The sequence below is a fragment of the Pelodiscus sinensis genome, chromosome 32 (assembly GCF_052426305.1).
Source record: "Pelodiscus sinensis isolate ZL-2025 chromosome 32, ASM5242630v1, whole genome shotgun sequence".
In the NCBI taxonomy this organism is placed as follows: Eukaryota; Metazoa; Chordata; order Testudines; family Trionychidae; genus Pelodiscus; species Pelodiscus sinensis.
Genome location: NC_143083.1, coordinates 14,103,198 through 14,129,905, shown reverse-complemented (window position 1 = coordinate 14,129,905; position 26,708 = coordinate 14,103,198). Strand labels below are relative to the sequence as shown.

Sequence of the window (26,708 nt, the reverse complement as noted above, 5' to 3'; positions counted from 1 at the left end):
CCCGGGCCCGGCCCTCGCCGGGGGCTGGTTTCCTGGCCAGGAAGGGGGGCCTAGTGGGCGCCCAGGGCAGGAAGGGGAGATCAAGCATTCTGACCCCCCTCCCTGCCACCAGCACTCTGCTCCGGACTCAATCCTGCTGCTTCTCCGGGCTGCATTCAGCCTGGATTTACCCCCTGACTAGGCAATACATTTCCCCTTCCTGTGCCTCAGTTTCCCCACCTGTCACTAAGGCTCTTTTCCCTTCCCCACCCCCAAAGTGGTCCTCTGTACCAGAGCTCATTGGGACAGGGATGGAGTGTCCCCCTCCTCACCTCCCAGCTTGTCCTTCAATCCTGGGGAGAGGAGGGGGAGCCGAGCGCTTGCACGATTCCCCCCACCCCCCACCTCAGCAACCTCCCCGCTGGCCAGGCTGGAGCGAGGAGGGGTCAGCGTTGCCTCTCACTCCCTTGCTGCTGCTGCGAAGAGCTGGTGAAAGGGGCTGCTCCCTGTGCTTTGCCCACCCTCCGAGCCTGTCCGTGCAACCCGCACGCTTGCCGCACGGAGGCCTGCACCCACTGCGGCTGCATGTTGAACCAGAGCTCCCAGGACGGATCCCTGCTGTGGGCAATCTGCCAAGAACCTGGCCTGCAGGGATCCCTGGGGGGGGGGGGGGGGGAGTCTCCCTGCCCCATTTGTCCCTTGGCTTCTCTGCAGAGGCATGACCAGTTGGGCTGTCCTCACGGGCCTGTGTTCCTCTGTTGCTTAGGAAGTCCTCAAGCACCTTCAGGGCAAGCTGGAGCAAGAGGCCCGGGTCATGGTGTCCTCCGGACAGACGGAGGTGCTGGATCAGCTGAAAGGTGAGCGAGCCCAAAGAGCTGGCCCACCCCGGGTGCTGAGGGCAGGGCGGTTCCGTGCCGCACCAGGGGAGTCTGCAAAAAATTCTGGGGGCTGATGCAGCAAGAAGCACGCGGCAAAGAGCCCTTGATCCAAGAAACATAAAGACCAATGTCCGGTCTGGGGCCAGGACGCGGGGATTCTAATCCCAGCTCAGGTGGGGGAGTTGTGCCTAGTGGTTAGAGCAACGTCCTGGGAGTTATTGGTCCTAGTGGGGTCTAGCGCCAGACCAGGACTCAGGAGATCCGGGATCGTTTCCCATCTCTACCTAGCTTCACGCAGGTGGAGGTCACATGCTGAAAGGGCAGCAGGGCCAAATGTTTCTCAGCCTGGGCTGGCTGTTCATTCAATAATAGGAACCAATAATAGGAATCAAGGATCCATCGATGCATTGATAGGCCCAGATCCTGCAAACACTTACCTGTGTCCCTTTGAACACATGAGCACTGTCATTCAGTGGCGCTACCCGGCTTTGCACCCACTGCAGGTCTGCCCCCCAGACTGGCCCTACCCTGGCCCCAGACAAAGCCTGTCTTGGCCAACGGCCCACCTGTGTTTGTGAACCATTGAATACTTTATATCTTATTGCATTTATTCCCCATTTCACAGCTTTAGTGAATGATTTACCGTCATGATGTGTCCCTGGCATATAAGACAATAGATTGGTTGGCTAGCATGGCTAAACACACGTTTACAGTTAGAACCATAGAATACCAGGACTGGAAGGGACCTCGAGGGGTCATCGAGTCCAGTCCCCTGCCCTCATGGCAGGACCAAATACTGTCTAGACCATCCTGATAGACATTTCTCTAACCTACTCTTAAATATCTCCAGAGATGGGGATTCCACAACCTCCCTGGGTAATTAGTGTTTGACCACCCTGACAGTTAGGAACTTCTTCCTAATGTCCAACCTAAACCTCCCTTGCTGCAGTTTAAGCCCATTGCTTCTTGTTCTATCCCCAGAGGCCAAGATGAACAAGTTTTCTCCCTCCTCCTTATGACGCCCTTTAGATACCTGAAAACGCCTCTCATGTCCCCCCTCAGACTTCTCTTTTCTAAACTAAACAAGCCCAGTTCTTTCAGCCTTCCCTCATAGCTCATGTTCTCTAGACCTTTCATCATTCTCGTTGCTCTTCTCTGGCCCCTCTCCAATTTCTCCACATCTTTCTTGAAATGCGGTGCCCAGAACTGGACACAATACTCCAACTGAGGCCTAACCAGCGCAGAGTAGAGCGGAAGAATGACTTCTCGTGTCTTGCTCACAACACACCTGTTAATGCAGCCCAGAATCATGTTTGCTTTTTTTTGCAACAGCATCACACAACAAACACAGCACTTTGAGTCCGTACCCCCAACCTGGCACCTCAGGTGGTCACCTGCTGCTAAATCCAGCCCTAACCCCGATTCCGAGGGAGTCTCTGGCATAGCTAGCCAGAATCCTGTTCAGACATAGCTGTGCAGTTCCCCTCCCAGTATGGGCAGAGCCATGGCATGATCATGCGCTGGCCCAATGGCTTGCCAAATGGTTTCAATGTATTTCCCCTTAACTCTGCCCACCTCCACCTGCATTATCTGATCTGTGAGCAGCCTTCACTTTGCTAGAGGAAGGCTAATGGCATATTGGGGTGCATTAGGAGGAGCATTGCCACAGATCTCGGGAAGTGATTATTCCCCTTTATGTGGCACTGGTGAGGGCATGTCTGGAGTATTGCATCCAGTTCTGGGCCCCCCACTACTGAAAGGATGTGAACATGTTGGAGAAAGTCCAGCTGGGGGCAACAAAGATGATTCAGGGGCTGGAGCACGTGACTTATGAGGGAAGGCTGAGGGATTGGGGCTTGTTTAGTCTGCAGAAGAGAAGAGCGAGGGGGGATTTGAGAGCAGCCTTGAGCTACCTGAGGGGGGTTCCAAAGAGGATGGAGAGGGGCTGTTCTCAGTGGTGGAAGAGGACAGAGCGAGGAGCAATGGGCTCAAGTCGCAGTGGGGGAGGACTAGGTTGGATATGAGGAAAAGCGATTCCCCCAGGCGGGTGGGGAAGCCCTGGGCTGGGGTCCCTAGGGAGGGGTGGAATCTCCATCCCTAGAAGTTTTTAAGTCCCAGCTTGACCTGGCCGGGCTGATTGAGTTGGGCTGGTCCTGCTTTGGGCAGGGGGCTGGACTCGGTGCCTCCCGAGGTCTCTGCCAGCCCTGGGATTCTAGGAGTCTGATGGCTGCAGGACCCTGGCGGAAGCTGTTTTAGGGGTGCCCTGGAACCATCCTCTAGGGGGAGCAGCCACAAGGCTCAGTCTTGCGACGCCCCCGCACACTGTCCCCACAAGCCTTCTTCTTCCCGCCCCCCCCAGCACTGCAGATGGACATCACCAGCCTCTACAACCTGAAGTTCCAGCCTCCCGCCCTAGTGCCTGAGCTCGCCTGCCCCGAGGGCAGCCCCGTGCACGCAGCCGCCCCCGCGAAGAAGGACAGCATGGGCGAGCTGAGCCGGGCCACCATCCGGCTGCTGGAGGAGCTGGACAGAGAGAGGTAAATGCTGGAGAGGGTAGACGGGCCCGTGAGGTGCATGGCCAGTTGGTGGGCACCAGGGGCTGTGGGCTATGAATTGTAGCTGCCACGCCCCTCTGTCTGCTTGGCCCCTTGCACACCTGTCTGCGTGTCCCCATAAGCCCATCCACCCCCGTCTGTCTGTCTGTCTTTTCCCCTGCATGCCCCTTGGGTCTGTCTGCCTTTCCTCTTACCTGTCTGTCTGTCTGCCTGGCCCCTTGCACACCTGGCTGTGTGCCCCAATAAACGCCTAAACACCCTTCCGTCTGCCTCTCTCCCTGCACACCCATCTGTCTGTTTGTCTGCGTTTCCCCTGACACTCTTGTCTGTCTGTCTTTTCCCCTGCACACCCATCGGTCGGTCTGTCTGTCTGCCTTTTCCCTTACACGTACGTCTGTCTGTCTGCCTCTCCCCCTGCACACCAGCCTGTCTTCCCAGCCCCCATGCACACACATCTACTCCACATCATCGTTGTCTGTCTGTCTGTCTGTCACCTCGCTGCGTGCCCTGGCCTGGGACACTCCCGGGGAGGGAGGGGGCATAATCTGGCCCCTGAGCTGGGCTCGGTGAAGAGGCCCCTTGAGGATTTGTCCCTAGCGGGCGTCCCCTTGCCGGGAGGTTTCCAGCTGGGCCGGGGGTTGGGTGGCGTCAGCTCAGCACTGGGGGCAGGTCCATGGAGTGGGGGGGGGTCGGTGCCTGTCCTCTACTCCCTCCCGTTCCCCAGGTGTTTCCTGCTGAGCGAGATTGAGAAGGAGGAGAAGGAGAAGTTCTGGTACTACACGCAGCTGCAGGGCCTCTCCAAGCGCCTGGACGAGCTGCCCCACGTGGAGACGGTGAGTCCTTGGCCCAGGGGCCTGCCGGATGCCGGGGACCCTGCTCAAGCTGATGGGGATCCCTCCTCTGCCAGGCACACCCGGGGACCGGGGGGCGGCAGGGAGTCTGACCAAGCCTGGAGCCAGTCCTCTGTCTCTAGGAGGCACCTCCACTGGGGTGGAGCAGGGCCGGCCGGGCTGCTGGGATCCTGCCCCTCACGCCCCCTTTCCCTCCCCAGTTCTCGATGCAGATGGACCTGATCCGGCAGCAGCTGGAATTCGAGGCCCAGCACATCCGCGCGCTGATGGAGGAGCGCTTCGGGACGACGGACGAGATGGTGCAGAGGGCTCAGGTCAGGCAGGGGAGTGGGTCCCTTCTCATGGGTAGTCCCCTTCCTCCTCACCCCTTTCCCCCCAGTAATGCAGCCCCCTCCCCTTGCAACACCAAGTAATGGCAGGGATCAGACAGCAAAGCCCCCCCACCCCAGCAGTGCAGCATGTGGGGGAGCGAAGTGGATCAAGAACATAAGAACGGCCAGACGGGGTCAGACCAAAGGCCCATCAGCCCAGTGTCCTGTCTGCCCACAGGGGCCAATGCCAGGTGCCCCAGAGGGAGGGACACAACAGGGAATCCTCATGTGATCCCTCCCCTGTCGCCCACGTCCAGACAAACAGAGGCTGGGGACACCATCCCTACCCATCCTGGCTCTTTTTTCAAACCCTGTTAAAGTCCTAGTCTTCACAGCATCCTCTGGCGAGGAGTTCCACAGGTTACCTGTGGGCTGAGTGAAGAAAAACTGCCTTTGGTTTGTTTTAAACCTGCTGCCTTTTGATTTCATTTGGTGACCCCTAGTTCTTAGATTGTGGGAACAAGTCACTAACTTTTCCTTATTCACTTTTCCTACACCAGTCAGGATTTTATAGACCTCTAGCATCTCCCCCCTTCGTCTCCACTTTTCTAAGTGGAAGCAACAAGTCCCCCAAAATATGGGGGGGGGGATCAGGCTCTCTTTGGTCATCCCAGAAATCTAGGTAATGGGGGGGGGTGAGGGTGCAACCTCGCTTCCCACAAAGTGGGGGAGGGGGAGGAATCAGACTCATGTTCCACCTTGGGGTGGTTTATTTTTGCCTGGGGAGAGAGGGAAGCCCCCCCTTTTCCTGTGTCCCCTTCCCCACCAGCGGCTGAGCCTCTCTGCGTGGCCCCCCCGGGGCCCGTCTGGAAGGTGCCGGGGTGGCTTGACACTGGCTGACTCTGTGATTCCATCCCCGCAGATCCGAGCGTCCCGCCTGGAGCAGATCGACAAGGAGCTGATGGAGGCTCACGACCAGGTGCAGATGTCGGAGCCGCAGGTAACGGGGCATGAGCCGAGCCCCCGGAGCTCAGGGAGGGGGCGGTGGTGCCAACCGTGCACTGCAGTTAGGAGCTGCCGAGTCTCTGCCGCGTGTGTGCCGTGCCAGCATGCAGCCCCATGGGTCCCCGCATCACCCTTCACCCCTGCAAACCCCCAACCCCGCGGAGCTGATTTACCCACCTGCACCCAGAGGCACGCCCACCCCCTCTCCCAACTCGTGTGATCATCCGGCCCCTGCCTTTTGTGATCACCCACCAGCTCACCCCTTCCTTGGCTCCTTGCAAGCATGCCCGGAGAGGGCTGGGGCTTGCAAACACAAGCCTGCGTTCCTCCATGCCACCCACCAGCATCTGGGTCTGTGTGGCCTGTAAACTGAGCGCTGGGGTGAGCTGCTCAGGAGAGATTCAGGTGCTGCCCAGCTGATCAGCAGGGCTCCCGCAGTCCCCACCCCCGGCAGCATCTATTTCTCCTGGTGGTGCACATATGTGCAGGTCTCGGTGCACCAAACAAAATTTATTCTACACACAAATGGAAAGATGAAACATTGGTCCAGTGTCCCCTCCACACATTGCTCTGTTGCAGGGGACGTCCCCCACACACCCACTCCAGAGCAGGGCAGTGAAGCTTTGCTTTCCCTGGGGTTTACAAGGGGCTTTCTGGGAGATACTCAGGTAGAAGGTTTCTCATCTACTCTCTGCTCCCTGGTGCTGCATCTCTGGCCTTTTCCTGCCAGAGCAGGTGTAACCTCCACCAGGAAGATCTGAACTCGGGACCTCAGTGCAGGCGTCGTTGCAGCCTGAGCTATAACACCAGCCGGCGCTTTCCCTAAGCTGTAGAGCTCCCTTGTTCTTAGCGCTCGCTGTACGTGGTCCATGGGGCAGTGTCCTACGCTAGGTGTGTGGCTTACACCGGCAGACGGGGCGGGTGTTTCTGCTTCCCGGGGGCCTCCTTCCGGCCCAGCTGGCCGGCGGGTGCCCATCTCCTGCAATCGCCCCCGGGAGCAATTCATGTCCCACCCGCAGGCCCGGGCGCTGTGTCCCGGCAGGCTGGCTGGGCAGGCGATGGCAGAGGCGCACGGGCCGTGGCTGCTTTTGGGCCAGGGGCAGGCGGGCCGGGGGCTCTGGGTGGCCGAAGGAGGCTGCTTGGCGTGGGAGGGGGTCGGGAGACCGGCGGCTCTCCCAGCCCCCCCCCCCCAGCGGAAGGACCAAGCCTTTGTGTGTCTCGGGCGCCATGAAATGGCCGGTTGCCATGGCAACGAGAAGTAGGCCAGGAGGGGAGATGCTGGCAGGCCCGGCTGCATGGAGATTGCGGGGGGGATTGTTGGATTCTGCCGAGCCGCCCGCTGGGTCATCTGCTCTGAGCTGGCCCCCATGCTGGGAGTCAGTAGCCCGTGAGGTGGGGAGGGGCGGGGAGACTTGTCCTAGACCTTCAGATTAATCCCCCTGCTACCCAGGCTGGTTGTGTGTGTGTTCGCGACCCCTCCGATCTACGCCTGGACTGTACAACCCTACCGCAGCTTTATTTTTAAAATTCCCACTGCAGTATTCTCTCTAAATACTCCGGTAATGCAAGAGTATTGTTTGAAAGCTGCATTCACATTCAACTCCGAATGCCAACGCGCCACCCTAGGAGTAAAAGCACCGACACCCGCTTTTAAAAGCGGCAGCAGGGTCGTTTTTAATGATGCGCCGGCAACATTTTTCTAAAAGCACGACACAATCCCGAATTAAAAATGCTCCAGCACCGCAAGGAAAAATGCGGTGGCTTTTATTAGGAAAATCAACGCCACGTTGTTGGGTTTTGTTTTGTTTTAATCCAGGAGTATCACGTGAAAAGGGAAACCAGTATGGCTTTTTTCTTAAAAAATACTTAATTATAGGAAACGCACTTCCAGATTGTTTGAGGAAAATATTCGCAGTGCTTAAAAAATACCACAGTATTATTAAAATAGCACAGCCCTTTAAAAGCACGACAGCATTATAAGGGGCAATGTTCTGGTGGTGGTGAATATTTGAGAGCGTTTGCGTGTCTGTCTGTGAGTCTGTTTAATCAAGACGTTCTCCTAAACAGGAAGAGCTACGACCATCAAATTTGGTCGGCAGCTTCCTCTGATCATAACTTAAAGCGAGGGCCACATTTGGATGTGGGGGGAGGGGTGTGGGGAGGACCTTTGGTCTGACCCAGCCTGGCCGTTCTTATGTTCTTATGCTGGTCATGGAGCCATGGCTGGGCTCTCCTGCAGGTAGCCCCTTCCGCCACGGTGCCAGGCAGGTTGCCAGCCTTCCCAGACAGTCCCGAGGCTCCTCCGGGAATTGGAGAATTATCTTTCATTAAAGATGGGCGTGGAGTGAGCAAAGCTCCAGGAACGGACGCTCCTGAATGTAGATGCTGAAGCTCGCAGATTACCCAGCCAGCTGGCACCCCGGCACCCCGTTCACTGACACCACCAGCTCGGTAGCCCTGCGTGTAGTGTCGGCGAGAGGTGCCAGCTTGGTGGTTCGGGGGGGGGGGGTCTGTGGTGCCCCCCCCCCAGGACTGAGCTGGGGGGACTGTCTGGAGGGGGTCTCTGGCTGACAGAGAGGGCTCCTCTGTCTCCCCCCCCAGCCAGCGTCTGGCACTTTGCTGCGTGTCTTTCTGAAGCCCCCTCGGCCCGGGACAGAGCCAGCGGCCCTTAGCTGGGACAGGCAGCTCATGGGGTAGATCCCTGGGGCAGGCAGATTCGCTGCTGGCCTCGCACGGAGCAGCATCGGGCTGCCCGTGTGTCCGAGAGGGTGACCCCTGGTGCGAGGCACGCCTCCCGCGTGCAAGTCACGCCCACGCCCTGTGTCAGGGGTCCCCTTGCACGTCTCGTCCAGTGGGGAGGTGAGTCTGTCTCACCCCCAGCGAGCCGTCTCCGGTCCTGTCATCGGGCGGGACCCGCTCCACCCAGCTCACAAGTTCTCACCGGCGAACCATCTCTGTTCTTGTAGCTGGGCGGGAAGCTGTCTGGCCCGGCAGGGGACGGGAGCCTGGATGTCCCGACGCATCCCGAGGAAGGAGGGAACCACAACAAGGTAACAAGAGTCCCTGTCCCTCGCTGGAGGAAACGCAGACGCGCGCTGGAGATGAACCAGTGTCGTTCTTCCCCAGCGCTGCCTGGTTAGGGCGTTGGGCACAGAGCTCTGGCGTCAGTCGCCAGCTCTGCTACTGACCTGCCAGGTGACCTTGGGCGAGTCACTTTGCTCACTCAGTGCCTCAGTTTCTCCTCCTGAGTCTATTGTTGCTGGCACTTGAGACAAGCAATGTGACATGAAGGAACCCCCCCGCCCCCCGGCAGTTCTCCACACCTCAAGAGCCTGCAGGGTTCCCAGCGGTGACCAGGGGTGGCTGGCAGCCACAGAGTGAAACTGACCAAGCTCTTGTCTGTTTCACTCTGCCTACCAGCGAATAGATCAGTGGTCCCCAAACTTCTCACCTCGCGCACCCCCCCCCTTAGTCCATGCTCCCCTTCCCTGGAGCTGGGGCAGGAGGGGTGCACAGAGGGGGGTGCACAGAGGGGTAAGGAGGACAAGGTTGGGGCCACAGCTGAGGGCTCCCCACCCCCGGTACTCCCCAAACATTCTCTGTGCCCCTGTGGGAGGCACATCCCAGAGTTTGGGGCTCTCAGCCCGAGAGGGGAGGGTGCAGTAAGATTTGTGCATGGGGGGGGCAGCCAGGGTGGAGTAACTGGGGTGCTTGTATCCGGCAGGTGGAAGTGGTTTTCTGGCTCCTGTCTATGCTGGCGACGCGGGACAAGGACGACATGTCCCGCACCCTGCTGGCCATGTCCAGCTCGCAGGAGAGCTGCCTGGCCATGCGCAAGTCCGGCTGCCTCCCGCTCCTCATCCAGATCCTGCATGACTCGGACCGGGAGCCAGGCGCCCCCGGGAGCCCTGGCAGCGGCAAGGACGCCCGCATGCGGGCCAACGCCGCGCTGCACAACATCATCTTCTCGCAGCCGGACGAGGGGCAGGCCAAGAAGGAGATGCGGGTGCTGCACGTGCTGGAGCAGATCCGCTCCTACTCCGAGACCTGCTGGGACTGGCTGCACATGCAGGGCAAAGCCGGGGGCAAGGGCCCCGAGGGCAGCGCCGGTAGGGAAGGGTGGCGCTGCGTCCAGCAGGGGGCGCCAGGGTCTGCTGCTGAGCGTGTGGGGGTGTCGGCGTGCCGCTGAGTGTGTGTTTGCACAAGGTGTGTGTGGGTGTTGATGTGCCACTGAGCGTGTGTGTTTGCACGAGGTGTATGGGGGTGTTGGCGGGCCGCTGAGTGTGTGTGTTTGCACCAGGCATGTGGGGGTGTCGGTGTGCCACTGAGTGTGTATTTGCACAAGGCATATGTGGGTGTTGGCATGCCACTGAGCATGTGTGTTTGCACGAGGCATGTGGGGCTGTCGGTGTGCCGCTGAGTGTGTGTGTTTGCACGAGGTGTATGGGGGTGTCAGCGTGCCACTGAGTATGTGTGTTTGCACGAGGTGTGTGGGGGTGTCGGTGTGCTGCTGAGTGTGTGTGTTTGCACAAGGCGTGTGGGGGTGTCGGTGTGCCGCTGAACATGTGTGTTTGCACGGGGTATGTGGGGGGGTCGGTGTGCTGCTGAGTGTGTGTGTTTGCACGAGGCGTGTGGGGGTGTCGGGGTGCTGCTGAGTGTGTGTGTTTGCACGAGGCGTGTGGGGGTGTCGGCGTGCCACTGAGTGTGTGTGTTTGCACGAGGCGTGTGGGGGTCAGTGTGCCGCTGAACATGTGTTGTTTGCATGGGGTGTGGGGGGGGTCAGTGTGCTGCTGGGTGTGTGTGTTTGCACAAGGCGGGTGTCAGCATGGTGTGGGGGGCAGTGCCCATGTGTGACTGTGCAGGCAGGCGTGTGTGGTGCACACGGGCGGTGGAGGGCTGCAGGGCGCACACACAGGGCCTGCTGGGGCTCGGGGCTGCCCCCCCCGGTTCTGATCCCCGCACTGACTGGCCAGCAGAATCCCTTGGTCCAGTCAGCGAAACAAAAGCCCCTCTCTGACGGGCAGGCAGCCCGTCCCCTCCCCCTTGGGCGCTCACCTCTGCTCCCTTTGCAGCGCCCGTGCCCATCGAGCCGCAGATCTGCCAGGCCACCTGTGCCATCATGAAGCTCTCCTTCGACGAGGAGTACCGGCGGGCCATGAACGAGCTGGGTGAGCCCCGCGGGGGGTGGGAGAAGGGGGGGATGGAGGGAGGGGGAGCAGCATGGGGCTGAGCTCTGCTCCCCCATCCTGGGGCGGGCGGTGAGAGCAGAGGACACGGCTCAGTGGGGCAGAGCCATTCCCTGCTGCACGGCGCGGCCTGACCCCCTCTGCCTGCAGGCAGGGGCTGCCCCAGAGGGACGTGGGGGGGGCTGAGAATACAGCCCCCCGGCTCCTTGTCAGTGGGACTCCTGGCCTCTAGCACCTCGCTGACGATCCGGGGGTGTCCCGGCACAGAGAGGAGGGGGGAGTTGTCCCCCGCAGTGCGTGGCCTGGCCCACGTGACTCCTCCCCCCCCCCCCGTCCCGGCTCGCCCTCCAGGTGGTCTCCAGGCGGTGGCGGAGCTGCTGCAGGTGGATTACGAGATGCACAAAATGAGCAGCGATCCGCTCAACCTGGCGCTGAGGCGCTACGCCGGCATGGCCCTGACCAACCTCACCTTCGGGGACGTGGTGAACAAGGTGGGGGGCTGGAGATGCCGGGTGGGGACTTGGGAAGGGGGCTGGGAAGGGGGAGGTCAGGGATGCTGCGGGAAGGGCGGGGGGACCGGATGGATGGGGGTGGGGAGGGGATCTGCAGGCTCGAGGAAGGAGCGGAGAGGGGGGATCAGGAGAAGGGGGTGGGGAGTGAGGACACAGGACAGGGACTGGGAAGCAGAGACCCGGGGGAAGGAGGAGCTGGGGCTTTGGGGGGATGCAGAGCAGGGATCCTGGCGGGGAGGGGACTGGAGAGTAGCGGGAGAAGTCGGGAAACGGGTCTGGGGAGCCTGCAGGGAGCTGGTGACCCAGCTGTGGTCCCTTCCGAGGCGGGCAGCTCCCTGCGGGCTGCATGGGGCCCGAATGTGACCCCCCGTCTCCTCCCCTCGGCAGGCGACGCTCTCCTCCCGCCGGGGCTGCATGCAAGCCATCGTGGCCCAGCTGGCCTCAGAGAGTGAGGAGCTGCACCAGGTAGGCCGGCACGGGGCCCCCAGGGAATTGCGCCCACACGCCCGGGGCCCAGCTGGCCGGCTCCTGCCCGGGGTGGCTGCTGCAGGAGCGCTCCCACACCAGGAGGTGCTGGCGAGGCGACCTTGTGTGCTGCATGCGGGGCTCCGAGGGGCAAAGCCCGGCCCGGTCCCTGACTTGGTGCCTTTCGCCAGGGCCGTGGGAGGGTGATGGGGGGGCGAAAGAGGGGGCAAGGTGCTGCCCTCTGCTGGGCGGTGCGGACAGCGCGGCTGGGGTGGAGGGGCTGAGTGCGGGCTGTAAACATGCCCCCCTCCTGCCCCAGGTGGTCTCCAGCATCCTGCGGAACCTCTCCTGGCGAGCCGACATCACCAGCAAGAAGACCCTGCGCGAGGTGGGCAGCGTGAGCGGCCTGATGCAGTGCGCCCTGCGCGCCACCAAGGTACGAGAGGCCAGCCCTGGGCTCTGGCGGCACGCGCAAACCCTCCATTCACACACGCAAAGGGGGCGGGGCGCGTGCAAACCCGCCATTCGCACACGCAAAGGAGGCGGGGCGCGTGCAAACCCGCCATTCGCACACGCAAAGGAGGCGGGGCGCGTGCAAACCCGCCATTCGCACACGCAAAGGGGGCGGGGCGCGTGCAAACCCTCCATTCGCACACGCAAAGGAGGCGGGGCGCGTGCAAACCCTCCATTCGCACACGCAAAGGGGGCGGGGCGCGTGCAAACCCTCCATTCGCACACACAAAGGGGGCGGGGCGCGTGCAAACCCTCCATTTGCACATGCAAAGGGGGCGGGGCGCGTGCAAACCCTCCATTCGCACATGCAAAGGGGGCGGGGCGCGTGCAAACCCTCCATTCGCACATGCAAAGGGCGCGGGGCGCGTGCAAACCCTCCATTCGCACATGCAAAGGGGGCGGGGCGCGTGCAAACCCTCCATTCGCACATGCAAAGGGGGCGGGGCGCGTGCAAACCCTCCATTCGCACATGCAAAGGGGGCGGGGCGCGTGCAAACCCTCCATTCGCACATGCAAAGGGGGCGGGGCGCGTGCAAACCCTCCATTCGCACATGCAAAGGGGGCGGGGCGCGTGCAAACCCTCCATTCGCACATGCAAAGGGGGCGGGGCGCGTGCAAACCCTCCATTCGCACATGCAAAGGGCGCGGGGCGCGTGCAAACCCGCCATTCGCACATGCAAAGGGGGCGGGGCGCGTGCAAACCCTCCATTCGCACATGCAAAGGGCGCGGGGCGCGTGCAAACCCGCCATTCGCACATGCAAAGGGCACGGGGCGTGTGCAAACCCTCCATTCGCACATGCAAAGGGCGCGGGGCGTGTGCAAACCCTCCATTCGCACATGCAAAGGGCACGGGGCTTGTGCAAACCCTCCATTCACACATGCAAAGGGCGCGGGGCGTGGGCGCTCACAGGGAGCTGCGGGGGCAAGCGCTACCTTTGCTTGCCCAGAACAGGCAACAGCTTGCATGCCCACGGAGTGCGTGTCAATGGGGGGGGGTGGCACTCAGGTGTACAGTGGGCAGGGTGTGCAAAAGCAGTGTCTGCACAAAGGCTTCTGTGCTTGCAGTGAGTGTGCATACAATAGTGTTTGCATGCCTGGTGAGCAGAGGCTTCCGTGCTTGCGGTGAGTGTGCAAAGGCAGTGTTTGCATGCCTGGTGAGCAAAGGTTTCCGTGCTTGCGGTGAGTGTGCAAAGGCAGTGTTTGCACGCCTGGTGAGCGAAGGTTTCCGTGCTTGCGGTGAGTGTGCAAAGGCAGTGTTTGCACGCCTGGTGAGCGAAGGTTTCCGTGCTTGCGGTGAGTGTGCAAAGGCAGTGTTTGCACGCCTGGTGAGCGAAGGTTTCCGTGCTTGCGGTGAGTGTGCAAAGGCAGTGTTTGCACGCCTGGTGAGCGAAGGTTTCCGTGCTTGCGGTGAGTGTGCAAAGGCAGTGTTTGCACGCCTGGTGAGCGAAGGTTTCCGTGCTTGCGGTGAGTGTGCAAAGGCAGTGTTTGCACGCCTGGTGAGCGAAGGTTTCCGTGCTTGCGGTGAGTGTGCAAAGGCAGTGTTTGCACGCCTGGTGAGCGAAGGTTTCCGTGCTTGCGGTGAGTGTGCAAAGGCAGTGTTTGCACGCCTGGTGAGCGAAGGTTTCCGTGCTTGCGGTGAGTGTGCAAAGGCAGTGTTTGCACGCCTGGTGAGCGAAGGTTTCCGTGCTTGCGGTGAGTGTGCAAAGGCAGTGTTTGCACGCCTGGTGAGCGAAGGTTTCCGTGCTTGCGGTGAGTGTGCGTGCAGAGCAGACACACGCACAGATGAGCTGCAGGTGCGGGGTGAACCGGGAACGCTGACGCTGCTCTTGTCCCGACCAGGAATCGACCCTGAAGAGCGTCCTGAGCGCGCTCTGGAACCTGTCGGCTCACAGCACCGAGAACAAAGCCGCCATCTGCTTGGTGCAGGGTGCCCTGGGCTTCCTGGTGAGCACCCTGACCTACAAGTGCCAGAGCAACTCGCTGGCCATCATCGAGAGCGGCGGGGGCATCCTGAGGAACGTGTCCAGCCTGATCGCCACCCGGGAGGATTACAGGTCGGCCTCGCCCCGGGCCCCACCCCGAACGCCAATGCCTGGGGACGGAAGGTGGCTGGGCTCAGGCAGGACTGTGGCTCCCTCCCAGTTGCCTCAGATCCATCCTGGGCCCTGGGTTTAAGGGCAGCAAGAGGGGCTGTCGTGGTCGGAGGTCCCAGGGGAGTGGCTGATCTTATTCACGCCTGTTCTGAGAGCCCGCTCGGTGCGGGGGGCTCCCATCTGGAAGACTCACGTGCCTCAGGGGAACGCTGCCATCCCGGGCGTGCTCGGGGTTGCTGTAACTGCGTGGCGCCCTTCGGCGGGTCTTTGCAAAGCTCATTTCCCTCATTTTACCAATGGGGAAACTGAGGCACAGGGCAGGGACGTGACTGGGATGGGAGTCAGGACTCCTGGGTTCTATTCCCAGCTCTGGGAAGGGAGCAGGACCCGGTGGGGAGGCGGGGAGCGGAGAGTCAGGTCGACTGTGAGACTCACCCCCTCAATGAGGGTGGCAGCCAGGCCGGTGGGGAGGGAGGGGGGCTCCATGCCCCTGGAAGGGGCGAGGCCTGGGAAAGAAGGGGACGGGGAGGGGCTAGCCTCCCCCAGGCAGGCCTCCGCGCCGGCCAGAGCACATCGTGCCTATCCCAAGCCGCCCTCAGAGCTGCCGGGAGCAGGCCACACAGGGCTCCGGCGGCGATTTAAAGGGCTCCAGGCTCCAGCCACAGCAGCCGGGAGCCCCAGGCCCTGGGGCCGTTGCCTCCTTCGCCCCCCCATTGGCGGGGCAGTCCCCCCCCCCGTGGAAGGGGGCTGCTGCGAGGCTGGATGTGAGGTGCTCCGCGATCCCCCGGCGCGGTTCTAACGGGGGGCTCGCTCCCTCTCCTGCAGGCAGGTCCTCCGGGACCACAACTGCCTGCAGACCCTGCTGCAGCACCTCAAGTCCCACAGCCTCACCATCGTCAGCAACGCCTGCGGGACCCTCTGGAACCTCTCGGCCCGGAGCCCCAAGGACCAGGAGCTGCTGTGGGACCTGGGGGCGGTCAGCATGCTGCGCAACCTCATCCACTCCAAGCACAAGATGATCGCCATGGGCAGCGCCGCCGCCCTCCGCAACCTGCTCACCCACCGCCCCCTCAAGTACAAGGACGCCGCCGTGGTCTCCCCGGGCTCCTGCATGCCCTCGCTCTACGTGAGGAAGCAGAAGGCCCTGGAGGCCGAGCTGGACGCCACGCACCTGGCAGAAGCCTTGGACACCATGGAGAAGCAAAGCTTGAAGAGCCAGAGCCTGAAGAAGCCCCTGAGGCACATGGACAGCCTGGCGAAGGACTACGCTTCCGACTCGGGCTGCTTCGATGACGACGAGGTGCCCGCGGCGGCGGGGGCAGAGAGCGGGAGCACCTCCATCCTCTCCATGTTCCTCAACTCCTCCTTCCTCCACGGCCAGGCCTTGCCCCGGGCCGTTGCCCAGCGGCGGTGCCCGGAGCCCGAGCAGGACGAGAGCGGCAAGGCGGCCGAGCCCAAGAAGCCGGGGCCGCCCGAGGACGAGGTGGCGCTGGCGGCCGAGAAGCTGGCCAACAAGATCTCCACCACGGTGGCCAAGATCGACAAGCTGGTGGAGGACATCTCCACCCTCCACACCTCCTCGGACGACAGCTTCAGCCTCAGCTCGGAAGACCACTGCCTCGACTGGCAGTACGGCTCCGACGAGGCCCGCGAGGCCCGGGCCCAGTCCTGCTCCCCCTGCCGCCTCTCGGACGCCAGCAGCTTCGTGAAGCGGGAGAACCTGAGCCGGGCCCACACCCTCCTGAGGCTGAAGAAGGCCTACACCAGCTTGTCCAACGACAGCCTGAACAGCGGCAGCACCAGCGACGGCTACTGCACCAAGGAGCACATGAAGCCCTGCTCCCGGGCCGCCTTCCTCGACTACAGGCAGGAGCTGCAGAAATACCAGCAGCGGCCCAGCAGGCTGGATCTCAAGCACATCCTCGTCCACCGGCCCGAGAGGACGGAGCACCCCGGGGCCCAGACCAAAGAGCCGGGCGAGCTGGAGCCGAGAGACGCGCCGGAAAGAGCCAAGAAAGCAGTGACCTTCCCCAGCCCCGGCGTCCCCGACAAGGAGCCAGGGTGGAAGAAGGAGCCGGGCCGCGAGTCATCTCCTGACCCTCACGTCCACACCATCAAACTCTCTCCGTCTTACCAGCACGTCCCCCTCCTGGAGAACCTGGCCAAGACCAGCCCGGCCCCAGCTCCTGATGTTAGTTACCCCCCGACTCTCCCAAGCAGGAAGCAAGCCTGGCTCCCCCCAGGGCTCCTGCAGACGGCTGAGACCTTGAGCAAGATCCCCGAGAAGCTGGCTGCCCACCCACCGGCCCCGGCGGAGCAAGAGTCAGTCCAGAAGTACGCGGTAGAGGACACCCCCATTTGTTTCTCCCGCTGCAGCTCCCTCTCCTCCCTCTCCTCCGCCGACAACGTGCTGGACGGGCAGAGCCACAGCGAGATCGACGTGGACAGCGACTCCTCCCTGGAGATCCTCGAGGTGGGGGAGGGGGCTGAGGCCGGCGGGGAGGCGGAGAGGCGGCGAGAGAAGGGGCAGGCGGCGGATCCGGGCTCCGCCACGCCAGGAGAAATCTCGCAGCCCATCACCATCCCCTTCCAGAAGCGCGACAAGGTCTTCCTGCGGGAAGCCTCCCCCTCGCGGCAGGAAGACCTGACCCCCTCCAGCTCCTCGGAAAACTACATTCAGGAGACCCCGCTGGTGATGAGCCGGTGCAGCTCCGTCAGCTCCCTGGGCAGCTTCGAGAGCCCCTCCATCGCCAGCTCCATCCAGAGCGACCCCTGCAGCGAGATGATCAGCGGCACCATCAGCCCCAGCGAGCTGCCCGACAGTCCCGGTCAGACGATGCCCCCAAGCCGCAGCAAGACGCCCCTCTTCGAGCTGGGGTCCCAGCCGGAGAAGGAGACCAGCCAGTTCAGCCTCCAGTGGGAGAACAATGTCAAGAAGTTCATGGAGATCACGGATTTCAAGGAGCGGTTCCAGCTGCCCCAGGATCTCGACTCCATGATCTACTTCACGGTGGAGAAACCCAACGAGAACTTCTCCTGCGCCTCCAGCCTGAGCGCCCTGCCCCTCCACGAGCACTACGTGCAGAAGGACGTGGAGCTCAAGCTTCTCCCGCCTTTCCCCGAGAGGAACGGCCTGAATTTCGTGGCACACGAGAAGCAGGAGGACGGGCGGGAGGAGAGAGCCGGGGCGGGCCGGAGGAAACCAGAGCACCCGGAGCTCAACTCGGACGATGATCTCGAGATCCTGAAGGAATGCATCAACTCGGCCATGCCGTCCCGCTTCCGGAAGGTCAAAACCTCCCTCATCTCCGGCCTGTCCAGCCAGGGCTTGACCCCACAGACCAAAAAGGCTCTGCACATGCCGGTCTACATGCTGGTGCCCACCCACGCGCACCGGGGCCTCCCCAATCGCCTGCGGCCGGCCGCCCGGGACTTCTTCAAGGACGACGACTCCTTCACCGACTCGGCAGAGGGCACCCCCGTCAACTTCTCCAGCGCCGCCTCCCTGAGCGACGAGACCCTCCAGTACTCCCTGAAGGAGGAGGCGGACCCCACGCGCGGCCCCGGGAAGAGGCCGGGGAGGAAGGATGTGGTGGTGGTGCCGGTGGGGCGCGGCCTGGAAGCCTGCCGGGAGCAAGGGAGCGCGAGTCCCGCGCCAGGCAAGAGAGCAGCATCCAGCTCCTCGACACCCACCAAGATGAGCGCGGCCTACCAGCGGCAGGGCGAGTCGAGACGCAGCAGCCCTGTCCAGCCAGGCCTGGGCCAAGCGGCTGAGGTGAAGGGAGGGCTACCGCCCCCGAAGAACGGACCCAACCTAGAGCTGGACTTGGGCAGGGCGGGGGCCCCCCCAGAGGGCGGCCGCCCCCACAAGAGCGCTCCCTGCGAGGACGGTGCCGTGGCCTTCCAGTCCCTGTGCCACACCACCCCGACCGAGGAGGCCGTCTACTGCTTCTACGAGAACGACTCCGACGACCTGCTGGAGGTGCGGAGAGGCTCGCCGAAGAAGAAGGCCGGCGCTGCCCGGGCGCCGAGGAAGGAACGCTGGAGCGGCACCGCCCCGAAGAAGGAGCCCGAGCAGAACTCCAGGCAGCTGCTGCAGGCCAAAGCCAAGATGGCCGCCAAGCTCCATCACAACCTCATCGAGGACGAGACGCCGCCCTGCTACTCCCTCAGCTCCTCCCTCAGCTCCCTGAGCGACATCGACTTCTGTGACGACGTGGTGCGGGCCGCCCCAGGCCAGGCCCACAGGCAGCGGATGCTCAGCCGCAGGCAAGAGAGCGCGGCCGCCCGGGCCCTGGCCCAAGAGCGGGACAGCTCCGCCAGCTCCCTCAGCGTCAACTCGGACGAGGACCTGCTGCAGCAATGCCTCGGCTCCGGCGGGCTCAGGAGGCGGCGGCACTCGGCGCGGCGGAGGAACGCCGAGCACAAGCAGAAGCTGAAAGGGGCCCACCCCGCCAGCGCCGGGGGCAAGGGGCGGAAGCCGGAGCCGAGGCAGCCCCCGGCGGAGGAGATGGTGTCGGACAAAGGCTCGGACCTGGACAGCGTGGAGTGGAAGGCCATCCAAGAGGGCGCCAATTCCATCGTCACGTGGCTGCACCAGGCGGCCGCGTCCCTCTCCAGGGAGCCTTCCTCGGAGTCGGACTCGATCCTCTCCTTCGTGTCGGGGCTGTCTCTCGGGCCCACCCTGCAGCTGTCCCTGGACAGGAAGGAGACGCAGCGAGCTCGGGGCGGGGTAGGCCTCGGGGCGGAGAAGAGAGCGAAGGCCTTTCAGGGGAGCAAGAAAGTGACGGAGACCAGAGCCGCCGGGGGCAGGAACGCCAGGGCGCAGAGAACCGGAAGCCAGCAGAAGCCGACGCCTAACTTGCCAGTGGTCTTCCGAGGCAGAACCGTGATCTATGTGCCCAGCACGGTGAAGGACTCCCCGAACCCCAGGTCCGCCCCAAAGACAACATCCGCCACTCAGCCCGAAGCCTCTCTCAGAAACCTCCCCCTGAGCCAGCAGAGGTCGCGGAGCCTCCTCCGGCTGGGGCAGACCTCGGAGATGGCCGACCTCCCCTTGCCCAAGAGGAGCGCCACCCCTCCTGCCAGGATCACCAAGCCCCCCTCCTCCGGCTCCTCCAGGACCTCCACCCCCTCCCAGCCGAGCCAGAAGAAGTTACCCTCGCCCTCCCAGCTCAACAAGCAGCTGCCGCCTCCAGGGGGGAAGGTGGGCAGGGGCTCCCCACCTGCTCCCACCCCCAAGGCGCCCCCCCCGAAATCCCCGGCCTCCAAGCAGCACAAGACCCAGAAATCCCCCGTCCGCATCCCCTTCATGCAGAAACCGAACAGGCAGATGCTGCCGGCCAGGAGCATGCCGGTGCTGGAGGAGCGGGTGGGCAGTGCCATGCTGAAAGGTAGTCGAAGGGGCGGCCCACCGGCGGCCCGGCTCAATTTGGTGCGGATGTCCTCGGCCAGGTCCAGCGGCAGCGAGTCGGACCGCTCCGGCTTCCTGCGGCAGCTCACCTTCATCAAGGAGTCCTCCAGCCTCGTCATGAGGCACCGCTCGGAGCTCTCCTCCTGCGGGTCCCTGTCCTCGCAGGCTCCGAGCGCGGGCCCCCAGCGGAGCCGGCCGGGCCTCCCCGCCGTGTTCCTGTGCTCCTCCCGGTGCGAAGAGCTCAAGGCAGCCAAGCCAGTGGCCACCAGGCCGAGGCCGGTCATCTCAAGAACCCCACCCGCCACCAAGGCCTCTCCCAGCGAGAGGCCACCGAGGAGGACCAGCTCCGAGAGCCCTTCCCGGCTGCCGGTGAAGGCCAACGCCCCCTCGCCTGAGCCCTTCAAGAGGTATTCCTCCTCCCCCAACATCAGCCTCCTCAAGAGGACCAGCAGCCCCTCCTCCGTCCTGTCCTCGTGCTCTGAGTCGTCGGCCAGGAGAAAGAAGAGCGAAGAGGCCTCCACGCTGACCCCCAGCCCTGCCCGGGGGAGCCCGGGGCAGCAGGACAAGCAGCAGATGATGATGATGAAGGGCACGTGGCGGAGGATCCGAGATGAAGACATCCCCCACATCCTCAAAAGCACCCTGCCTTCCTCGGCCCTGCCTTTGGTCAGCACCCTGGAGGAGGAGAGCCCCACGGCCCAGATCTCCATCCAGAGGAAAACCAGTGATGCGGTGGTGCAGACCGAGGACTACCCCACCACCAAGACCAACTCCAGCACCTCCCCCACGCTGGAGACCCGGGAGATGCCCAAGAACGAGGCGGAGGGCTTGGGTTCCACCAAAGGCACCGTGCCCATCTCCTTCAGCCACGAGGGGCCGGCTGGCTCGGTTGGAAGCTTCCCCGCGAGCCGGCACAATTCTCCCAGCCGATCAGCTCGGGTGACCCCCTTCAACTATGTTCCTAGCCCCATGGCAGTACCAGCGATCAACCGCGCCGCGCTTGAAAAAATGCCAGCTTAACGCCAAGGCAGAGACCAGCTCCGCATCGGTGCCGGCGAATTCAAACCCCAACCGCGCCCCGAGCACTGTCGCGGCTGCCAGGCCACGAGGACAAAACTCTCGTTCCTACACAGAGCGAAGCAGCAGCTGTTTTGGTTTCTCGAGTTTAGCAATCCCAGGGGGACCTTTGGCGTTGGCCATGACGGACGGGACCGGTTTGATTGACACACCCGGGAAACACCTGGAGGGGTTCATCTCGTCGCCCGGCCCTTTCGTTTTCGTTTGATGGAGCTTTGGCACCTTTATGGCCAGGCCCCGGGGACAAATCGGGGAACCTCATCCCCCCGCCCGTTGGCGTCTGCGTTCTGCAGATGGCTGTGCCGAGGTCTTCGTCGCAACGTCTCATCACCCTGCGCCATGGGGTCCAGCCAGCTATGAAGCAGTAGCCACACTAGCGAATGAGCCACACTCGACCGGCCAAATAGCCCCGTGTCTCGTGTGCTGGACCCCACGGCCCTACCGTCTAGTTTAAGGAGAGGGGTTTTTAATCCCTAGAACCTAACACGGTCCTGCAGGACAAAGTGGATCTGTGACGGGGACATCTTGATGGCCTTGGAGCTCGCAGCTGTCCAAGAACGCTGAAGACATGAGCAACCAATTCCTCTCCCCCGCAATGACCTGCTGTAGAGACCCATCATCTCCACCCTTTCACGAAACCACCCTGGGGATGTTGGATCCAAGGACAACCCACAGGCGTTGCTGCGAGTTCTCCCGGGAGGCCGCGTTTTCAGAGGGGACCACGGGATTGCTGCTCTTTCTATTTCAAAAACACACACGCAAAGCCAACCACCACAAATGCTTCAAGCAAGCGCCTTACTCGTAGGTCTCAGCAGCGTGCTTTTGTCTCACGTGCCGGCACTACCAGCCACGTAGCCACATCATTTCTGCTGAGCTTGAGAAAGCGCCGTAGGAAACCCACCCATGGACCAACAGCAGAGCGGGAGAGGGGTGGGGAAGGGAAGATTTGGGGCGGCGGCTACCACCGGGGGCAGAAGAAGGGGAGAACCTCCCCAGGAGGGAACCCGCCAGTTGTGCGGCGCGTGGCCTGTAATTATGGTGACTGGCTAATCCGCTAATGACTAACTTGCTGGGATTGTGTGGGTGGTGGGTGTCGCCCAGTGTCAGGGGAGGCACCTTATTATCACCCAGGGAGGATGGTTGTTATGGAAACGCGTCTCGCAGCACATGGGGGACCGCTTGGGAGCGGAAAGGCTGGTTTGGGGGTTTTCAGGAGGGGAGGGGTCGGGTTTGGGTGGGGGAGGCCGTGATGTCCCTGGCACAGGCGGGACTTCCTGATTTGAAAGTGGGAAACAGCTGGAGGCAGAGGGAGCAAGAGACCCGGCTCTCTCACTCGCTCCATCCCCTGCCCCGCCCCCAAGACGCTGGGTGTAATAGGAACACGAGGACTTGGAAAGCCTTGTTTGTTTCAGGGCCGTGTCTGATCACAAACGGGCCGCAGAGGGGGTGGCCAGCCACACAACCGGGGTGTAAGCACAGGTGTTGTCCAGCATGATCAGATTTGGAAAACTCTGAGTGGGAACTGCCAAAGTAGCTTCCAATGATCGCTCTCATTTTCCCATCTATATGCGGAATAATTTGTGTTCTGCGCACCGAGGCCTGTGTGGCAGTGCACCACCAGTAGAAACACCTGCTGCCAGCGGTGGGCACTCTGCTAGTCAGCTGGGCGTCATTTGAATCTTTGCTGGGCGCCCTCCCCCCCAAACACCCAGCTGATAGGGAACACTGGTGGCTTCCCAAAGATGCATTCAGAGGCTGTTAATTTGGCCAGTGTTCAACCCAGAGGAGGGGTCCTGTGCCTGGTCTCCTGGAAGCCTATGAAAGGTCTGTCCCTGGAGGGGCACGAGTCAGTCTGGGCGGTGCAAGGTGCTTTGAGATCCTTTTGAATGACCGCTAAGGTTGACTCTTTAATCGGGTAAGGCAATAGCATCCCCAGCCCCTCCCCCTCCCCAGGATCGGTACCTATTGGTCAAGGTGCTGTACCAACCTAGCTGGGGCACCATCCCCCACCCCAGGATGCACAGGGTGGGCTGGAGAGGGGGGGGGGTTGTAGTAAGAAGAGAGACCGGGGGAGCTGCTGCAGCCTTAGAGGGAGAGGTTGGCAGAGTGGCGCTAACTTAGGACTATAGAGGGTGTTTTTCTGCTCCAGTCTCCCTGGGTGCCAATAGCCCCTCTTTGTACCTCATTCCCCCCACCTGTCAGATAAGGCCCCACCCTCCCTGGGAGGCAGGCGATTAAAGGGGACAAGGTGCCTAGATGCCATGGTAATGGGGGTCAGATGCGTACGAGGGCGACGCAACGTCCCCCCAGGGGTGTGGCCAGGCAGTGCCAAGGGTCACTGAAAGTGCTAATCACCTGGGGGGGAGCGGCTTTTCAAGAGTGCCTAAGTGGTTTAGGAGCAGAAGGGCGTCTGCCCCTGGAGCGGCTATTCAGGACTAGTGCTGTGGCTGGCACTCTGCGTTCCTTTGGCACGTTAAGCAGCCGCCGTGTTTTTAGTCCAGACCCATGGCGGTGAGACCCACACGCCTGCTGGGGCTGGTGCACCGTCCTGGCTAACGGCCCCGCGATACTTACAGCGAGGGACTAACGAGGCTGCTCTACAGGCTTGGCTGGGAGCCCGCCGGCGTTCTCCGTGTGGGCGCGGCTCCTGCCCTACGCCCAGGTTCAATCCACCTGTCCATGTTACATTGGCACAGCATGAAAGGCACTAACCCCCCACATCTGGCGGCCCCACGGTGCTGACATGGCCAGTGTTGTTTCAACAGACCCTCCCTCCAAAGGGTCCAGTTTTAGATTGAAAAACTCTCAATGCAGAAAAAAAGGGACTGAGAACGGACCATTTGTTACTAATAAGGGCTGCAAAATACTCTTACGTTTGAAAATGTTAATGAAAGCACAGACACACACAGAAATAGACACAGAGACACATACAAACACACACACAGACACACACAGAAACAGACGCGTACACACACACAGAGAAACATACACAGAGACACGCACAAAGACGCACAGAAACAGACACACACACACACAGACACACACAGAAACAGACACATACACACACAGAAACAGACACACACACACACAGACACACAGACACACACAGAAACAGACACATACACACACAGAAACAGACACACACACACACAGACACACAGACACACACAGAAATAGACACAGAGACACATACAGAAACAGACGCGCACACAGACAGACATGCACAAAGACAGACACAGACACACACACAGACACACACACTCCACTCCACTCCACTCTATCCAAAGCCCCTGGCTTTGCTATCCGGAGCCAGGCAGAGCCTTCTAGGCAGTTGAAAATTCAGGCGCATGGTTTTCACGTGACCCCAGGCCTGGAGAAAGGCCAGTCCGGCAGCCAAGACTCGGGCTGCTCCTAGGCAGGGACCGTCCCAAGTGCCTGGTAGAGACGGGCAGCCTGGCAGAGGGGCCCCCTTCAGCCCTGCCAGTGGGGGCACCATGGCTGGTTTTTCGGGGTCCACTGTGAACCGGACTAACTCCCCCCCACTCGCAGGCTCGCCAACAGCCATTGGCTGGGCTGTGTGAGGCACGGAGGGCCCAGAAAACGCCATTGCCACCCGCTGCCCCACTTCCAGCCGGGCCCTGCGCGCATGAAGGGCCTTTGCAAATTGTTTTCTCCCCCTCTCTCTGGGCACGGGTGCAGCAGGGCTGAAGGGGGGGGTCCGGCCCTATGTCTGAGGCACGCCAGGTGCGAGTGGCGGGGCATGTAGGGCATGGGGTCCTGGCCCCCTAGCCAGCACCCCTGCGTCAGCCCCGCCGGCTCGCTGTGTCATCCAGGCCCTGCACCGCAAGGCTACACGGACGCACCACCGCAGGCATGAGCCGACGCCGTGCTGTGTGCAGCTGCGCGCCCGGGGGGCTGGACCCACTGTGCTCTTCCGGGGACCCAGGGGGACCAAAGACCTCAAAGCATTTTGGGGTTTGCCTTGTCTCTTGAACAAGGCCCCCTCGCTTTGCCCCCTTCCCGCCTCATTCTCTGGACACAGACTAACACTCCGGCTTCCTGCCCCTTGGGGGGGGGGGGGTTAATTCAGTTTGGAAGGTGCACTCAGGTGCCCGGCTCTGTTTTGTTACAAAAGCGAAGCAAGTGCAGGATGGAGCTGGAGGGCGAGGGGGCGGGGAAGAGCAGGGGAACGTACCATTGTGGGGAGGAACAGCAGGGCCGCTGGGTTACACACAGAAAGGGCTTTTTTGATGCCTATTGCAGGAAAGAACATTTGCTCCGCACCAAATCGCTCCTCCCCAGCAGCAGATGCTCGGTCATAAGCACCTTGGGCCTCGCCTCCCCTTGCAGCACAGAACTATAGGGCTGGGTGGGACTTTGTGGGCTGGCCCTTCCCCTGCCCTGCGGCAGGACTCAGTAGAACGGTGCATGTGGCTCCTTCGGAGAAAGCGAATAAGGAAAGGTTCTTGACTTGTTCCCAGCACACAAGGACGAGGGATCACCCAATGAAATGAATCGGCAACAGGTTTTAAACCAACCAAAGGAAGTTTTTCTTCACACGGTGCACAGTCAACCTGTGGAACTCCTCGCCAGAGGATGTTGTGCAGGCCGGGACTCCAAAATGGGCAGGGAGGGTGTCCTTAGTCTCTGTTTGTCAGAAGCTGGGAATGGGCGACAGGGGAGGGATCACGTGAGGATTCCCTGTTCTGTTCACTCCCTCTGGGGCACCTGGCACTGGCCGCTGTGGGCAGCCAGGACACGGAGCGAGATGGGCCTTTGGTCTGACCCAGTCTGGCCGTTCTCCTGTTCCTTGGCCTGTGGAGCCTGGCAGGTGTTTGGCTGCTCTGCCCCCTCCCACACGTGGCCTGCAGCTCACCGGAGCAACCCCTAGGGGGCATCACGGGTGCGGGCTGGCCATGGCCCTAGCAGCTACAGCCCTGGGGGGTTGGGGTTGTGGCAGCTGGTCACTGTGCTGGAGGGACCGATCCCCGCACTGGCCACAGAGCCCCCGTTAGCTGGGGGTGGATTTTTTTCACATCTCTGTGGTTGCTCCTTGAGCTCCAGCTAAGGGTGTTCGGGCAGGTGGGTTTTCCAGCCTCACCAGCTGCCTCGTTGCTTGAATTTTCCTGCCTGCCATGCGCTGGCCCGAGGCTTCCCACAGCAGCCGCGGGCCCCAGCCAGCCCCCCAAGTGCTGCATCTGTAGGCCCCAACGTTCCTACCCCCCACGACTGTGATACTTCCCTTACACGAGGCCCCACCCAGCCCCTGCTGTGCGCTACAAAGGGCTGTGCTGTCACAAGGGGGCAAACTGCCCCCCCTTCCCATCCCGCTGGGTGGGCCACCCAACCTCACTCTCTGGGCCAGCCCCACTCACACAACCCCAAGGGGGGGGGGAGGCCTTTTGTGGGGCAAACTCAGAGTCAATGCAGGGCCAATTCCCAGCCAGCCCCAGGGCTCCCCTCTCCTCCCTAGGAGCCCCAATGGCCCCCCGGGCCAAAAGCCACCATGAATTCGGGGGGGTCACCGCCTGTAGCAGCAGGGCAAGCCCGCGATACCTCACCAATTTTGCAGCCGTTTGTTTAACTTTAAAACATAACTCCCCTCCCCCGCCAGCTGTGCTTTCTGTCAGTCTAGCATCCTCCAAGCATCCCCCCCTCCCCCCCCCCCGCTGCCCTCCTCCTTGGTCCAGCAAGTCGCTGGGTTTGGTGCCAGCCTGGGGTTTTGCTCCGTTTCTCTCCCCCCGCGCTATGTACGTACTAAGGATGTTATTTTACTGGGGCACTGGACAGTATTAAAACTAAAGCTGTGTAAATAAGCTGGGCTCCTCTTTCTTTTCCACCCTGCACATAAGGCCTGCGGAGCCCTGTT

At 61.9% G+C, this 26,708-nt stretch overlaps 1 protein-coding gene across 2 annotated transcripts in view; it reads left to right on the top strand.

Annotated features, from left to right (window-relative positions):
- The window catches only part of APC2 (APC regulator of Wnt signaling pathway 2), a 44,385-nt gene extending 17,724 nt beyond the window's left edge, over window positions 1–26,661 (top strand). For both annotated transcript variants that reach the window (XM_075902697.2, XM_075902698.2), the window contains exons 3-15: window positions 746–836; window positions 3,217–3,394; window positions 4,137–4,245; window positions 4,464–4,577; window positions 5,497–5,574; window positions 8,546–8,629; window positions 9,304–9,688; window positions 10,652–10,747; window positions 11,117–11,256; window positions 11,665–11,742; window positions 12,062–12,178; window positions 14,096–14,310; window positions 15,175–26,661. In XM_075902697.2, the coding sequence (XP_075758812.2) occupies window positions 746–836; window positions 3,217–3,394; window positions 4,137–4,245; window positions 4,464–4,577; window positions 5,497–5,574; window positions 8,546–8,629; window positions 9,304–9,688; window positions 10,652–10,747; window positions 11,117–11,256; window positions 11,665–11,742; window positions 12,062–12,178; window positions 14,096–14,310; window positions 15,175–20,782 (7,293 nt within the window). In that variant the 3' untranslated portion in view covers window positions 20,783–26,661. The remainder of the gene's footprint in view (window positions 1–745; window positions 837–3,216; window positions 3,395–4,136; window positions 4,246–4,463; window positions 4,578–5,496; window positions 5,575–8,545; window positions 8,630–9,303; window positions 9,689–10,651; window positions 10,748–11,116; window positions 11,257–11,664; window positions 11,743–12,061; window positions 12,179–14,095; window positions 14,311–15,174) is intronic.
- The last annotated feature ends 47 nt before the right edge of the window (window positions 26,662–26,708 follow it).